Source organism: Panthera pardus, unplaced genomic scaffold, assembly GCF_024362965.1.
Source record: "Panthera pardus isolate Hobbes unplaced genomic scaffold, ASM2436296v1 HiC_scaffold_21, whole genome shotgun sequence".
NCBI lineage: Eukaryota > Metazoa > Chordata > Mammalia > Carnivora > Felidae > Panthera > Panthera pardus.
Genome location: NW_026526777.1, coordinates 46,916,240 through 46,933,866, shown reverse-complemented (window position 1 = coordinate 46,933,866; position 17,627 = coordinate 46,916,240). Strand labels below are relative to the sequence as shown.

General features: G+C 35.5%; 2 protein-coding genes across 4 annotated transcripts in view; one reads left to right on the top strand and one right to left on the bottom strand.

The window, feature by feature from the left end:
• ODR4 (odr-4 GPCR localization factor homolog) overlaps positions 1–3,773 on the bottom strand; it is a 34,474-nt gene extending 30,701 nt beyond the window's left edge. The window contains exons 1-2 of the mRNA XM_053909206.1: positions 3,482–3,773; positions 905–1,025 (exon numbers count right to left, since the gene is read on the bottom strand). Coding sequence (XP_053765181.1) covers positions 905–1,003 — 99 coding nt within the window. The 5' untranslated portion in view covers positions 1,004–1,025; positions 3,482–3,773. The remainder of the gene's footprint in view (positions 1–904; positions 1,026–3,481) is intronic.
• A 109-nt stretch (positions 3,774–3,882) lies between these two features.
• TPR (translocated promoter region, nuclear basket protein) overlaps positions 3,883–17,627 on the top strand; it is a 69,471-nt gene continuing 55,726 nt past the window's right edge. For 2 of the 3 annotated variants that reach the window (XM_019426779.2, XM_019426786.2), the window contains exons 1-13: positions 3,883–3,899; positions 4,284–4,592; positions 6,288–6,392; positions 8,539–8,612; positions 10,126–10,222; positions 11,774–11,877; positions 12,240–12,404; positions 12,888–12,980; positions 13,626–13,706; positions 13,786–13,873; positions 14,598–14,738; positions 15,172–15,263; positions 15,536–15,733. In XM_019426779.2, the coding sequence (XP_019282324.1) occupies positions 4,442–4,592; positions 6,288–6,392; positions 8,539–8,612; positions 10,126–10,222; positions 11,774–11,877; positions 12,240–12,404; positions 12,888–12,980; positions 13,626–13,706; positions 13,786–13,873; positions 14,598–14,738; positions 15,172–15,263; positions 15,536–15,733 (1,389 nt within the window). In that variant the 5' untranslated portion in view covers positions 3,883–3,899; positions 4,284–4,441. Of the gene's footprint in view, positions 3,900–4,174; positions 4,593–6,287; positions 6,393–8,538; positions 8,613–10,125; positions 10,223–11,773; positions 11,878–12,239; positions 12,405–12,887; positions 12,981–13,625; positions 13,707–13,785; positions 13,874–14,597; positions 14,739–15,171; positions 15,264–15,535; positions 15,734–17,627 lie in introns of those variants that run through there. The other variant, XM_053909193.1, reaches the window with a different exon arrangement.

Genomic DNA, 17,627 nt, shown 5'->3' with positions numbered 1-17,627 from the left:
TAGGTAACAGAGGGCACCAAATTATAAAAGGAAACAGCTTGAAAATCTGGATAGAATCAAAACAAAAAAATTAATTACACAATTAGAAGATTCTAAAGCATCATGATAAAATACTCAGAAAGAAAATTATTACAATAGAACTTTTTGCTCCTAGGCATCAAAATCAAGCCCTTGGGCCACAGTGCACTCTTCTCTAACTAGTGTTTAGATGGAGGTAGGCCAGTGTGTCTGTGACTCTCCTTTTGTTGTCGCTTTATACTGCTGACCAGTCCCACCTGCTGATTATACGATAAATCAGCAGGTGCTTATGCTTTTTAACATAACTGTCTAAATCTCTGTTCCATTTTGTGTTGATTTTTAAGGCTTAACTCTAAAAGGGAAATAAAATTTGTCTAATTTTCAAATTTCTCCTATTCCCTTTTCCTCCCTTTCCACTGAATCAACATTAAAAAAAAAATCAGTAAAATGGATACCATAGCATGTAACAAAGACATGCCCACTATCGCCACCAAGGTTGAGATAAGATAAACAATGGGAAATAAAGTTGTCAAAAGCTACTTTTGCAAAGAATTAGACAACCAGGAATTAATAAAGATTAGATGAGAGTATAAAACACTTGGAAAGACATTAAGATACGTATAATCTGGTCAGTAAAATTCTAATTTTGGGGTTTCTTTTACATTATAATTTACTTTTACATTATCAAAAGGAAATGTGTTCTCACTTAAGCAAACTTGGGGTCTGTCCTGCTTCTCTATATTTTTCCTCAAAGATCCATATTAAGTTCTTCTTTTACATTCCATTCTTCCATTCCCTAACCTTATGCTTATTGTTAAACAGCATATTTTAATTTTAAATAAACAAGTAATTTGTTTTATCAATAAATGCACTAAAAGATACATACCTGTCCAATTAAAAGACCAGAGACAAAAGCCTTTCCTTGAAGATTTATGTTTGAAAGATACTGGCCAACAGCCTCTTCTACGATGTAGGTTCTTCCCATTACTGAGAACTAATTCTATCTCCTAAATTATGAGAAAAAAATATACGGCATTCTTAAGTAAAAGTATAACTTGCAATGTTTTTGTCATGGAGGTTGTATACAGACAGAAGTGGTACTACCCTGATTCTATCCCATGCCTTGCAGAGATTGCTTATTAAATAGGGAATTCTTTCCCGCAAAGTTTAAATGTAGCTTCAGAGTCCTCAATACAGTGTTGCTGGAAATGATTACCAATCAACTAGAGTTGACATAAAAGATAAAACCCACTTCTATAGCCAAGATAAGGGAGAGGAAACCAACCTAGCAGTCAACACACCTATTTTTTTTATTTAATTTGCTACTCCTTAGTTGTAACATCTTTGATAGTCTAAGCTGAGCCTCATTGTACTCATTTCAAAAACAGGAAAGAAGACAATTTCTGAGCTGCTCATTGGGAGATAGAATCAAATTCATTTACTCAATAAACATACTATGAAGAACTACTATGTGCTAGAAATTGAGCCAGGTCGGATGGCACAAAGATGAATAATACTTGACCTCTACCCTTGAGTAACTCACAGTCTAATTAGAATTATGAAATTTGATAAATAGCAATGCAAGAATAATGAACATTTACGTGGTTTCTACTTTGTATAAAGCCTTGTTCTAAGTACTGTACATGTGGTAATACCTAATATTCACAAAAACTCCATGAGGTAGGTACTATTACTATAACCCCCCCTTTTTAATAACCCTTGTTTTATAGATGAAGAAAAAAAAAGGAACTTGCTCAAGCAGCAAAGCTGGTAAGTGGCAAAAGTGGAATTTCAACTTAGGCAGTCTAGCTGTAGAATCCATGTCCTTAAATGCTATGTTCATACTGAGGAATCATAGTTGGTGTTTCAATTAACCCTTTACTAAGGGTAACTCCTGTTCTGCTCTCTCTTTCCAGTTTATGGATGACAGCTGCAGCATTTTGAATAGGAATAAGAGTCATCTGAGTTCTGGAAAAGATTTCAAACTTTTGGCACAATAAAGCCAAGGCAACTATAAGTATGCTGCAGTGGCATATCTGACACCCGTAAAGAAAATCACCAGTCACAATGATTTTTCCATTACTCCAAAAGTAAAGCCCAGCAAATTGGTTCCAGTTTGAAACTGTCTACAGGGTGTTGTTTTTTCAAAAAAGCCTGTTCAGTTTTGTCTCAAAATGCATCACATTTCTTCCTAGCTCTTTTCCAACAAGTGTGCAAGTAAATGGGGTTTGCACAAAATTTCTCTTTAGACTAAGTCTAGAACTGCCTATCTAAATCAGTAACGCTGCTATAAATTTAAAGTCTTTCCATTTTTAATAGTGCCTTAACATATTAAACTTTCCTCTTCTTCATTGTGCTATTCTACTTTTCCTTCTGTCTTAATAATCCTTAATTCTTCAAGAAAAAGCAGTGACAATGACTCCAAAGTAATGAAATGTAACTTTGCAATCCTATTTTTTCCAAACTATCACCTAGTAACCATATTACTTTAGTGCTTCTTCAAAACTTTTTATAGCTGACCATACTTTACAAAAACCCTACTAAAAATGTACATCTTGTCTAATACAGTTCAATTTATCCTGAAATGTTGTGTGACAGCATAAGCTATGCAAATTGTCCAAGCACTGTGACTTGAGACAGCTCAATCTCTACAAAAGAGATTTCCTAGTCTACAAAATAAAGAATTTGGATCAGGCAAGTCTGAAAACCCATCTAATTTTAGGACTTGTGGGTCCAAACACAGAATATCTGCATTTTCCAAATCACGAATAGTGGGCTAGGGACCTAAGACAGTGCTACCCATACCAGCAACCTTAGTTAACATGCTTACATAAAATACTTTGGAGAAAAATCAAATCTTTCCTTACTGATATTCACAAAAGGGCTGCTACTGTGGGAACTGCAGGAGAATGACATTAGGAATACTTTATTTGCAACAAAGGACCTAATAAATTCTTTCAGAGGCATATTTAAATATGAAACAATCTACAGGTTCGGCTTAAAAGTCACAGAATTACGATCTGGAAACAAGTAGTTCTGTTATAGAGGCAGGGTCATAAGCGGTTTTTAACAGTGTGTTTTAAAACTTTTGTTACAACACAAAACTTTTGTATATAGTTTCTCCATTCAAGAAGTAGAAACATATGGTAACACTTTCTGCAGTATCACCTTAAAACAAAGAAAAATGAAACGAGCGCCTTAAATTCCTGTTGGCTCACTGTTACTCCGCTACACACACACACACACACACACACACACACACACACACAGGCTCTAAGTATGCCTTTTTAAACAAAGTTAAGTTTTGTCAAAGCTGGACTTGAATCTCGTGCCGGAATGTCTGCCCATATGTTTCTTACACTCGGTCTGTTCCTTCCTTCCTTCCTTCAAAAGGAGGTTCTCTGAGCCCGAGTGCACACACTCAACCCTCACACTCACGTATTACACCCGTAGGCCGACTCACCTGCAGTCAGATTCTGCACGCATGACAGGCAAACCTGTCGAACCGTCCGTCCTCCCGAGAAAGGGGTTTAAGGTGCAAGAACCAGCCTCCAGGGGCCAGATTCCCCTCGGGTCCAAATTCCACAGCCAATGAGTTCATCAGAAAGCGACAGACTTCCCACACCTCACTTCCCACTCCAAACCCAGGGTCTCGGGAGTCAAGTGGCACATACTGATGACGCACGCTGCCCCCCTTCCTTCATCGCAGCACCTCAGCCAAAGGGACTGCGGTCGCCACCCCGCCCCCTTCCGGGCGCCATTGAGAGCGTGGCGGTAGCCCGGCGCCTGCCGTTCAACCGTGTTCGGACCGATGCCCTCTAGTGGCTCAGTGTCTAGAAGCCGCCAAAGAGGACGACCCATGGCATCCCGGAGCTTTGACGGTAAGGTCGCCTGGCTCTTCAGGGAGGGACGTGAGTTGACGAATACTCCGTGGCGCCATCTCGCGGACAGTAGTCGTACGGCCTGAGGAGAGCCGGGGGGCGGGGAGAAAAGAGGAAGCGGAATGGGCGGTGCGCAATCAGGCTCGCCGAAGGGATTGAGGAAAAAAAACAAAACAAAACAAAAAAAACACTACATTTCCCACAGGTCTGTGGGGCTTGAAGCGGGTGGACTGGGGAGCCGGAAATCGGAGTGCCCGGCCGGGTCAGAGGCCGCCTCTGAACTCGGATACCCAGGGTGCCCACCTTCCGGCGGCTGCGCGCGCACTTCGGGCGCGGGCGCTGTGGCGCGTTCGGCGGCGCCTAACGCAGGACTCGATTTCCCAGGGTCCCGCCGCGGGAGTCTCCGGCGGGCAGGCGCGCGCGAGCCCCGGAGCGAGGTGGTCGAGGCGGGCGCCCAGGCTTCTGGGTCCTCTTGGTCTTCGCCTTTCTTCTCCGGTTCTGCTCCGCCGGCCGCTGGCCCCGCGGCCCCCGGCCACATCGACATGGCGGCGGTGCTGCAGCAAGTCCTGGAGCGCACGGAACTGAACAAGCTGCCTAAGTCCGTCCAGAACAAACTTGAAAAGTTCCTTGCCGACCAGCAGTCCGAGATCGATGGCCTGAAGGGGCGGCATGAGAAATTCAAGGTGGAGAGTGGTAAGTGGCGACGCTCTTCCCGCCCGTGGTTCTGGGCCCGACTCCGTAGCCATGGCTGGTCTTCTCCCCTTGCAAGCTCGCTTTCTGCGTACGACTTCGCTGATGGCATCGCTTCCCTGTGCTGCCTCGCCCTCCTGTAGGCCTTCTCTTACCTGCTTCCCTCACAGTTTGAAAGGAAGGAGCCCTTTTGTTTGAAACTGAATTTACATTTAGCTCCGTTTTCTTTGTAGTTAGAGTAGTCTCACATAGGGACACTTAACGTTGGTCGGCACACAAATTGTGAAGATCTGGGTTTCTTTACCCCGGACTAGCCAGAGTCCGCGCGACCCCTCTCCCTCTAAGCTTAGAGTACCGTGTCTTTACGTGGCGCGTAAAATGCTCGCGATTGCCGCTCAGTTTTCCGGTCACCTGCCTTCAAAGGCCTTTGTCGAACTGACCACTTCGTGCACCTAGTTCTGTTTTTTAGCCCTTCGAGCGGATCCAGTAACGATGTCGATATTCACAAAAATGAGTAGGTGCATAACAGCGCTGGAAACGCAGCGATCGTAAATAGGTTAAGTAAGTTTGATACCTTGGATTTCTCTGTAAAAGCTGGAGTTTAATAGGAAGTATGTCAAGACCTGTTTATAGATACCTCTAGCAGACCCTCAAGTAAAGTTACCGGCGACAGTGACTTGAACATCCTTGAAGAGAGATTAAGACCACCGTGATTATGGTTAGAAATAGAAACTCTGTAAATTTCTTGGTTTGGGGGGGGGGGGAGGTTATGGTGCTGTTTTTGCTAAATTGAAAATTCTGAATACATTATCACTTCAAAAAAATGTAATTATCGAGCAGAATTGGTGTTAAAAAGTAATTCCCTGGGGGCGCGTCTTAGGCTCAGGTGGTGATCTCACGGTTTATCAGTTCGGTTTATCAGTTCGAGCCCCGTACAGGGCTCTGTGCGGTCAGCTCGGAGCCTGGAGCCTGCTTCGGATTCTGTGTCTCCTCTCTCTGCCCCTCCCCCGCTCATGCTGTCTCTGTCTGTCTCTCTCTCTTCTCTCTCCCAAAAAATGAATAAACGTTAAAAAAAATTTTTTTAATAATTCCCTGAATCCCAACACTGAAGGTTGTATACAGCATTCTTTTCATTAATTTACACATAACTATCATTTGTCTTCTATGTACTTGATACTGTGCTGAACAATACACATGCAGTCCTTCCTGTGTGAAGTTAGCACAGTTTTGCGTAAGTTTGGTTATTTTATACTTTCAGGTGTATGAGTCTGTTTACACAACCTTTTAAAACAAAGCAATTTTTAATTATTCTTTCTCCATTTAGTAAGGTTTTTTGTACGTGTGTCAGCTTTATGCTAAAAAGTAATGTGTGGGGAAAATACTAAGATAAGAGATTTTGCCTACCTTGAAGAATTTCAGTCTTGTGAATAGACAGAGAAGTAATTTGTAAAACTCTCTTTAGTTCTTGTTTTCTTTCATATACGTGTATATGTTCATATATACATATATAGGTAAGTATATAAGGAAATGTTAAAGTCCTTTCAGTGCTCTGTGTACCTTTACTTAAATTCTCTTATTTGGAGTGAGATTCAAATACTGTGTCTTAACTATTAAAATCAATGTTATTAAAAATAAGTAGCAGTATTGACAGTATGTGCACATGTGTGTTTGATTTTTTTTTTCTCTGCTCTTCTGAAGAACAACAATACTTTGAGATAGAGAAGAGGCTGTCCCACAGTCAGGAGAGGCTTGTGAATGAAACCCGAGAGTGCCAAAGCTTGAGGCTTGAGCTCGAGAAGCTCAGTAAGTATCTAATTGTGTCCTTATTTTATTCTTGGAGAATGGAGATTTTTAGATACTTTTTTGTGTGCCCTGGAAACATTACTATTTATGAAAATACTGATTGTCATAGGGCTTAATGGTCAGGAGATCTGAGTTCCAATTCTGCTGTTAAAAAGTTCTTTTGCCACATGTAAATCGTAACATATAAAATGGCTAGAACCACCTGTCCGTCTGCTTACACAACTGTACAGATCAAATGAGAGATGTTTGAAAGCATTTTAAAAAGTCATAAAGCAATCAATAGAATAAAAGAACCTAAAATTTATAGGAAAAAAAAAATAAAAAATAAATAAAAAGTCATAAAGGATTATGCAACGGAAAGTGTGATTAAGGAGAGTGACTTTATTATTTGCATGTTGAAGATTAAAGCCTATTCGTTCTATTATTATAATTTTAACTGTCACAATTTTTACAAATGTGTATGAATCCCAGGATATTTCCTCTTTAAGGCCCATTTCTTGTGAAAGCTGAGTAATTTCCTTTTTAATTAGTTTCCTTCTATCATTAAGTTCTAGAAGGTACACAAGATCTTAGTTAAAGGTCGTGGCATTTCTTAGGAAAATGATGTGTATTATATGTTTTGCTTATGATAGAAGAAAGCAAATGTCAGGCAAGAGCTTTCTAGAGTAGGGACATGGTATTATTAGGGATAGCTGGGTTTTTAATTTGATTGGGAACACAGAAGCTAATAATCAAGAGAATGGTTAACACTTCAACCTTTTTATTTAACCAGGTCTGTGGCCATCGAGTATTTAGGTCATAGTTTTTTTCAGCTCATTTTGAAGCACTTAATTTTTTTAAAAATATGACATATATGTACGATGATATATATACACGTGTAATGAAGGTGTAAGTAATTTCTCGAGTAGCTACATCTGGTTCATCCATCTGTATTTAGTTCTGTTTTGGCATGATAACTAGGTCTGTAGAGCTGTGGTACTTAAGAATTTCAGGAAAATTACTGGATTATTGCTCCTTTTATGAGATCTGGAAAAGATGAGGGTAACCTATCATTTGTCTTCTATGTACTTGATACTGTGCTGAACAGTACACATGCAGTCCTTCCTGTGTGAAGTTAGCACAGTTTTGCATAAGTTTGGTTATTTTATACTTTCAGGTGTATGAGTCTATTTACACAAGGCATCTAGTATGGCTTCTAGGAGTATACAATTATATTTGTGTTTTTTTAGTTTGTCATTCTAAATCTGCGCTTTTGGAAGGCAGCAAATGATACAAGTGTGAAATAGAAAATTTAGACTAATTTAACAAGATTTTTCTGTATAATAAGCATCTAGTATGCCTTCTAGGAGTATACAATTATGTTTGTGTTTTTTTAGTTTATCTTTCTAAATCTGTGCTTTTGGAAAGCAGCAAATAATACAAGTGCAAAATAGAAAATTTACACGAATTTAACAAGATTTTTCTGTATAATAAGCCAACTGTTTAAATAGAACTTAAGATCGGAAATAGTGATAACGTATTTAGTCATTAAATTGCTAGCACGTAAATAATATAGATGTATTTTAATGGAGGAAAGTTTCAGGAAGTATATTTTTCCTAGTTACTTGTGTGCATTTAAGGGAGAGACTGTACAAGGGAAGATAGACCATTATGAGTGGAGATTGTGGGTTTGATAATTCAGTATCAAGCATAACTTTTTCCCTCCATGGTAAAGGCTCTTTTTAAAGTGATAAACAAGCTGAATTAAAATTATCCATTATTGTTATTTGCTCTGTATACATTTTCTATACTTTAAATGTTGTTATTTACTTTCTTGGTTTTGTCTTTTTTTACTCAATTTTCTTATTTGTAAATATAATTTACTCTTTATGATTGACTCAGAGATGTCCTGGAAAAATGATAAACGTGAGAACTGCATATGCGTTTTCCTGTAAATGTTGGTTAGAATGATCAAAAATGTGATTTTGGAGACAGGATAGCACAATTAAAAATTTGGTCTACAAGTAAACTTGGAATATTCATGAATTTGGAATGTACAACTCGGTCTTTTTGAGTCTCCGTTTCTTCATTTTGAAATACATATGGGTGGCAATTGGATGAAAACCGTCATTGCAGTTTTTAAGTTCATAAAATTCCTTTTATTCAGACAATCAACTGAAGGCACTAACTGAGAAAAATAAAGAACTTGAAGTTGCTCAGGATCGCAATATTGCCATTCAGGTAAAAGTTATTTTTGTGAATAAAGCTAACTATAAACATGATACTTGAGGAAGTATTCTATTCTGGTTGTGTTTACTCATTACTTAATGGGAAAATGAAGCGTGTTCTATCACTAAACAAAAATGCATAAATATATATTCCTTAATTGGTCCTTTATGTGTTTTATTGATTGAGCATTTTTTTTACTCATCAGAATGTATTAGTGCTTAATATAAAAGGGAACTTGCTTTTAACTCTGTAGTTCTTAAGGTTGTGATTTTTTTCCAGAAATTCACGTTGTAAATAAAGTGCCATAGAACTGTAGGTAGGATAGACATTCACAGATTTATCTGTCCACCTACTTAACCTACCTAGAAATTCTCTAATGTTTACTATTGCTCAGGCAGTATTTCAACTATTGTGATCTGGTTGGGGATATGGGTGAATCCATATAATAATCATTTTAGAGTAGTAAGAAGAATAACAGATAGAATATGATCATGAGGATTGGTCACCCATTGGTTTAATAAAGTGGTCATAGTCCGTGAGAAACTAGATGGAATGTCAGCCTCTTGCTATTGCTTTTTTAAAACTTGTGTTTGATTTGAAATTAAAATGTACTTGGTATATTAAAGGTACTTACAATGGGAAAGAGTGCTAGACTTAATCCAATAGAAATTTAAAATTTTCTGCATAGAACTAAAACACAAGGAAGCTATTAAGTATTTTTCATTTAAAATATGACTGTTTGGATCCTTAATACATGACTGCTTTCATCCTTAAAGAAAAATCATTCAAGGGGGAAATGGGCAAAGGAATTAAAAAAAAAAACAACAGGAAGCTGCACAAATGGTCTATGGCAATGTGAAAGGTTGCTCTGCTTTACTTGTAATCAGAAAAATGCAAAAAAATAAAAAAAAAATTTTTAAGGGAAAATGCAGATAAAACAATCAGGTAATTATTTTTTACCTCCTCCTGTGAACATTGATTTCTTTTTTTTTTTTTTTTTTTTTTTTTTTTTTAAATCTTCAGTTCTGGCATGAGTGGCTTGAGATTGGTGCTTATGAATCAAAGCATGTTAATTGCCATTATCTTGCTGTAAAACAGTTGACAAAATATATTAAAGGTTTTAAGACATTCCATTTCTAGGGCTCTTTCTTAAAAAAATAATTTGAACCAAGGTGTAAATACAGTGACAGTCATCATAATTGTATTTTATGGCAGCAAAAAATTAGAAATAAAATGTCCTGTCTACAAAGTCATGTTTAAGTAACTAGGACATTTCCAAGTGATAAATAATGATATGGGAAATTTTTTCATAAGCTATGAAAAATAATTTTTAAAACTGCAAAATATAAATAGAAGTGTTGAGATTATGGGTAATTTTTAAACTTTTAAATGTATTAAGTTATAAGGAAAAACCAACCATTCTTAAACCACAGCTAATGTTAAAGTTCTGTGTTCAAGTTCCTATAATGATTAATCAACTTTATTTTTTAATTTAAATGTATTATGCTTCTCCTTTACATGATAGAGCCAGTTTACAAGGACAAAAGAAGAATTAGAAGCTGAGAAAAGAGACTTAGTTAGAACCAATGAGAGACTATCTCAAGAACTTGAATATTTAACAGGTATGAGAAAATACTTTAGGCTCTAACTTCACTCTTTCCTGTCTCTTCTTACAGTGCTAGGAATTAATCCTCAGTCCATTTCTGTTGCTGGTGTTTCTTTGTCATAGCGCAGAATATAATTCAATGTAATATCCTATTGTGTCTGCCACTCGTTTGTCTGTAGATCATTACCAAGGTTTTAAAGCAGTGTCTAGATAAGTATGCATAAATGAAAAACATCGCTAAGAAGTTGTAATTTGAACCGAGATTTACATGCTAACACTACAGCGTTATTTATAACATCAGATTGGAAGCAGTTTAAGTGTTTAGTTGTAGAGGCTAAACTCCTTCATTTTATACAGACACACTTGCTGGAATAAACTGTCCATAAACATTCAATATGTAGAAGAACCTGAAAGGAGAGCTTATATTTAAAACTACAGACTGAAGGAGTTACGAGGCAGGAACATAAGCTAAGTAACACACGTACGTAAGATAGATAGTAGATAGTATGTGAAACAGTTGATGTTTTAAGGTAAACATGACTCTTAAGCAGTTTAATGTATCAAATTCCCTTTGGTTACTTTTTAAAAATTTTTGAAGTTTTATTAATGGAAGAATTTTCAATTATTTATGTTGCTATACAGTACTATTCAGTTAGGTAACTATACTTTTCCAGTCTCAGAAAAGTTACTTCAGAGTATTTGTTGATGAAGTTGATCAACTAATAGGTAGATAAAATTGAAACATTTTTTTTTGTTTGTTTATTTTGAGAGAGAGAGGGTATACACACAAGCAGGGGAGTGGCAGAGAAGAAGAGAGAATCTCAATCATCAGTGTAGAGCCTGATGCAGGACTTGAACGCAGGAACCATGAGATTATGGCCTGATCCAAAATCAAGAGTTGGACACTTTAACCAACTGAGCCACGCAGGTGCCCCGGAATTTTTTTTAATAAAAACTTTCATGTAGGTGAACCTGGTTGGCTCAGTCAGTTGAGCATCCAACTATGGCTCATGTCCTTACCTCACAGTTTGTGACTTTGAGCCCCACATAGGGCTTACTGCTGTCACTGCAGAGCCTGCTTTGGATCCTCTGTCCCCCTCTCTTCCCCTCCCCCACTTATGCTCACTCTCTCTCAAAAATAAACATTAAAAAAAAAAATTTAATAAAACTTTGCTGTAAGGAGTATATAGAAAACTAAGCATGTACATGTTCTGGCTCTGTTGAGTAGGTTTTTGTTATCACTGCTTTTTAACTTAAATGGCTATTTATGAAATTTTAATAGATCTGTAAGTATATATCAGGAAAATTAATGCTAATTTGCATATTTAGCTTAAGATACTGCATTTAAAATAACCAGTGTAAGTTATATGTTGGCTTGGGTGCACAAATTTGGTTTATCATCTGCATGTTTAAATTAAATTTATAACTAAGTATGACAGAAACAAAATAAAGAAGTCGAGAACTACTTTGTATTAATTGCTTGTATTTCTAGAGATGTATCTTTGATGTTTGGTTTCTCTGAACATTAATTAGTCATTATTTTCAAATTCTCTTCTGACCTTTCTAGAGGATTTTAAACGTCTAAATGAAAAACTTAAAGAAAGCAATGCCACAAAGGGTGATCTTCAGTTAAAATTGGATGAACTTCAAGCTTCTGATGTTTCTGTTAAAGCAAGTAACAAATAATTTCTAATGCACAAAATACAATGTTTGCTTAAAACTCCCTAAATTAAATTTTAAATGTGGGCAGGTTATCTATAAAGTGATTAAAATCTGTGTTTTTGTTTTTGTTTAATATCAGGGAATTAATTAAATATTATGGCCATTTTAATTGAAGTGTTTATGTGATGTTTGTTTCTTATAGTTCTTGATATGATTATCTTACCTGATTACCTATTTTCTGTTAAGAATGCATGCAAATACTTATTTCCATTAAAATAAGGTTCTGCTTGTGTTCTTTAGCTACAGACAAAATCTTTTATTAGCCCTATATTGTCTTTAATTGTAAACATGATTTTCTTGGATATTTTTAGTATCGAGAAAAACGTTTGGAGCAAGAAAAGGAGTTATTACATAATCAGAATACATGGCTGAATACAGAGTTGAAAACTAAAACTGATGAACTTCTGGCTCTTGGCAGAGAAAAAGGAAATGAGATTCTAGAGCTTAAATGTAATCTTGAAAACAAAAAAGAAGAGGTAAGTTAGTAAAACTTTTTTTTCATTTTGGTTAAAACTTACATTTATGTGCCAGGTTATTACAAAAATATTCCATGGGTATACCAAATGAAATGTATTATAATGTTAGAAATGTGGAGGACATAACTCAAACATTTGGCCTAGGAAATGAACCAGTTGCATATAATTAAATATTTTAAGATCTTCTTTGATGAATTTTGATACTCTCTACTATTTTTTTATATATCTTTAAGACTTGTTTAAGAAGTGGTGATAAATTTTGTCAACTAAATCCAAGTGTATTGTTCTGTGAGCTGTTATTTTTCATTCTCTTACATATACATATTTTATATGAAATCCTTTTTTGGGTTTGGGGATTATTTTGCTTTCACTTGGCAGCTAAACTTTATGCATATTTATCGAAACATACGTTTATGTTATGTAATTGAAAATTAATTTCAGCTAATACAACATCTTCCCTCTACCCAACTCTCTTGTTCCTAGGTTTCCAGAATGGAAGAACAGATGAATGGCTTGAAGATGTCAAATGAGAATCTTCAAAAACATGTAGAAGAGCTGTTGACCAAACTAAAAGAGGTATAGAAGACCACTTTAAAATTTCTCTTTTATAAAATCGTCAAAGCATTTATAAGGCGGGGCGCCTGGGTGGCTCAGTCTGTTGAGCTTCTGACTTCGGCCCAGGTCACGATCTCACCGTCTGTGAGTTCGAGCCCCGCGTCGGGCTCTGTGCTGACAGCTCAGAGCCTGGAGCCTTCTTCGGATTCTGTGTCTCCCTCTCTCTCTAACCCTCCCCAGCTCATGCTCTGTCTCTCTCTGTCTCAAAAATAAAATAAAAAAACATTAAAAAAAATTTAAAAAAAAAAGCATTTATGACGCTATTATTTTTAAAATGATTTCATGTTGTGAACTATTTCTGGCACCATAAAATGGCCAGGATACTGATATGATGTAGCTAGGTTAAAATAGCTAGACCCAGAAAAGGCAATCACGTAGTTTATCCAATATCCAGTATATTGTTTGAAAATGAGTATGGTTAATTTTAGTATTTATGTATTACACTTTAAGATAAAAACATATTTTTGTTTTTAAGGTAATTCACCTTTATCATGAAAATTGATGTTAATTTTTATCTCTTTGTAAATTGTATTTTTTATCTTAGTCTTTGATAAGCATTCTAAATTCAGTTCAGATGAGACTGCTGTAATTGGGTCTTTTTTGCAGGCCAAGGAACAGCAGGCCAGTATGGAAGAGAAATTCCACAATGAATTAAATGCTCACATAAAACTCTCTAATCTATACAAGGTAAATGCCCAGCCTCACATTTTAGTGTCCTACTGTTGCATTTTTGGATGTCAAATAACTTTGTAAGATTAAATTTTAGAGTGCTGCTGATGACTCCGAGGCAAAGAGCAATGAACTGACCCGAGCAGTAGATGAACTGCACAAACTTTTGAAAGAAGCTGGAGAAGGTAAGATTTAAATTATGGGGATTATTTTTGGTTTTAGATAAAAGGTGTTTTTTTTCTTCACATTTGTGTAGGTTGTTGGATTTGGAAGGCAATCTTATTAGAGACAAAATTTGGTATAGAAGAAAGATTCTTGGAGTAAGAAACTTTGAATTCTATTTTCAGCAGATATTTTCTATTTTGAAAATAGAGTTAGCTACTAGTTTTCTGTTTTTTTCATCTTATAATCCTATATATGGTCTGATTTCTAAAGGAAATTTTTCTTCCATTTATGAGACACTTACTTGATGAGTAGTTTGGGTATTCTCTTACTCCATAAATAAGCCTAACATTTCAGTTTGTAAATTGTGTCTTTTAGGGTCTTTGATTTTCTTATATTCTTCATTTTCGTATGATCTTTTTCCAGTCATTTTCTGTGTTCTAAAGATCAGAATAAAGCCACTTCTTTACAATCTGAATTTACATAGAGCCACTTCTTTACAATCTGAATTCCCTTATTTTCCCCTTAGATTGGAGACATCCAAAGGAGAAGTAGATTCACCAGGCTAGGACATTTAAGGAATGTAGAGCAAGAACTTTCAGAGGGTGACTGTCAGCCATAAACCATAGCCTGTCTACAATTTAATGTTGTCTACTGAAGGGAAAAATAATGACTATTCTGTTACGTTTTATAAACTTCCAAGATTTTAATTGTATGTTTGGATATTGTCTTTAAAAATGTTTTTAGCCAATAAAGCAATTCAAGATCATCTTCTAGAAGTGGAGGAATCTAAAGATCAAATGGAAAAAGAAATGCTTGAGAAAATAGGAAAGTTGGAGAAGGAATTAGAGAATGCAAATGACCTGCTTTCTGCCACAAAACGTAAAGGTATGGATTAATAGGTACTTAATAATGGTTTGAATGAAGTACTAGAACTTCCTACATAGTTCTTACTAATTTCCGCTAATAGTATTTCTTTATCAAGTTGTGATAAAGGAAACTCCATTAATTTATAGAATTAGAATTTTTTACTTTAAAATTAATATCTATCTGTATCTTTACTATATTGTCAAGTATAATTATCATTTGATCACACATAATTTATGTGTCAACTTCCAGAATATCTTTAACTATACTTAACTGCATGATTTTTAGAATTGGATTATGTTACCTGACAATTTGATACCCCATTGTAAAATCCACATAGGAATTTGTATGTAATGCTTCATAGGTGTCACATTTTACTTGTCTTGAAAAAACTGTTAGTGGCTTTAGTTTGAAATATTACAGAAATACACTAGATTCCTATGTCTTGGCACAGGAGCCATATTATCTGAAGAAGAACTTGCAGCCATGTCTCCTACTGCAGCAGCTGTAGCTAAGATAGTGAAGCCTGGCATGAAATTAACTGAGGTACGAATGGTATTTAAATCTTACTGTTTTCCTTCAGCAAAAGGAAATTTGCTGAAATTTAATGCTGAGAAAAATTATTCTTAAAATCATCTGATGATTTCTTGGAACATTCCAAGAAAAGCTTTCTTGGTTTCTGGTTCTTACAACATAGTAAATAAACATTAATGTCTTATGTAAGTGCTAACACATATTTATTATGAGGCTGTATCAATTACAGGTATATACTTTTGTTGTTATGCTCAGATTTGAAACAATCCCTCTTCTCCTTTCAGCTGTATAATGCTTATGTGGAAACTCAGGATCAGTTGCTTTTGGAGAAACTAGAGAATAAAAGAATTAATAAATATCTAGATGAAATAGTGAAAGAAGTTGAAGCTAAAGCACCAATTTTGAAACGCCAGCGTGAGGAGTATGAACGTGCTCAGAAAGCTGTGGCAAGTTTATCTGTTAAGCTTGAACAAGCTATGAAGGTTGGTTCCATTCTTAAATTTTAGCTGTGGGAAAAATCTAGATGACACATGATTTACTAGGTAATTCTTTCCTAGAATTAAAGTGTTTGAGTTGGGAAAGGCTAATCGTGCTTTTTCAGCAATAGGGTAATTCTACTTTATTAAACACCTGTAATAATGAAATGTTCTATTCTTACTCTGCTAAAATTATGGGAGCCTTTTATATTTTTTAAGACATTAGAGATGTTTTCTGTAGGATTCTCTAGTGGATGATGAATAGCCAAATCTCGCTGGGCTTCTCTTCAAATTAAAATAACAGTCTCTTTGTAATAGAACTCTTTTAAATTTGTCACAGTCGTTCCTTGTCAGTCAGGTTCTGATATTCTATCTAGAAATGGTAACATTGTTTGACCATAGAGAAGAACTCCTTTTTTATAACATTTCATAATTTGGCAAATATTTATGTACATTATTTTGTTAACTGTTCTTTGCCAATTGGAAGTACCAAGGAAATTCACAAATATCTTCCCTTTTAAGGTTCCTTTTTATTAGATAATGATTAAAAAACTTTCTGATAATTTTGCTTTTAGGGTACAACTATTAATATTACTGAGAAGTAGTCAAAGTTTATTAAACAAATTTTATTGAGAAAATTCAGTTAAATCCATTTGTATCTGCTGTTCTAAACTGATCAGTTTCTTTTTTTTTTTTTTTTCCTGGAGATTAGTATAAATAAATAGGGTCCTTAATTCAAACTTAAAATTTTGTTGCTGTTGCTATTACAGTTTACTTGTCAGTTTAAATCAGGGTATATTATATTTAATGGTCTCTTTCTCCTGGGTTATATGACATCTGTCAGTCTTGCCTTGACAGAATATTGGCATTTAAAATCTGCACACACACACACCCCCAACCCCATTGTTCGAAAAGAAGTCCCTTGGATATAATTACATCATCTTGAGTTTCTCACTGTTGAGAGTGTTTTGCCTGGAGCTTATTGTCTGAAGAGGATAGTGAAGTAGAGGGGCAGATGGTCATTGTGGAAAAAACCTATTTGTTTTTCACTAATGTGCAGGTATAACAATAAAAATCCTTTACATACTTTTTTAAAACTAGTAAAGAATTTATAGATAATTTCTGTATTTTCTTTATAGTAGAATCTTTTGTCCATAACCAATATCATGTGTCCTCCAGTCTAGATTCTGTGATGTTCATTTGTTAGATACTTAAGAGTTTTATAACCAAATTGCTTCTTCCTTGGCATCGTAGTTAATCCCATTTTAAACTCAGCAGATTTGTATCATTGCCATCTCTCATGAGTATTTGCCTTCTTCATTTTGTTACATACTTGTTTCTACAGAAAATGGTTTATGCATACCTTTAGGGCAGTGCATTCAGGTACTTGAAACCACAGGATAAATATGAGCCATCTTTCACTTGGATAGTATTTAAAACATTATTATGTAAAAAAAAACTCATCAAGAGGCAAAATTTGTATGGATTTGAGATAAAGTATAAGATTTCAACAAACTTTGTGCTTTTTTCAGGCTCCTTAAAAGTATGCCCCTAAATCCCTAGTGATATTGTGATGCGAAACTTAGCAAGGCACTGCTTATGCTATTTTTTTTAACAGCCTTGAAACATTGGCTGTTGCTTCTTTAGAATTAATTCCTGATGCCTTTTTTATACAAGTTTTATGCATCCCTTACCCAACATTTTTTACTTTTGATATGTATTTGCAGATAAGCAACGTATTAATGATTAGCATTAAAATACAGTCCTTTGTTTTCATCTCAGTAACACAGCTTTTGAGAGTATTTGTGTGATGTTATTTGATATACACTATTAATTTCATGTGGTTGTATAATTGTAATTTGCAGTTAATTCGGAGTGGCAAATTCTCCATTGTTTGCAT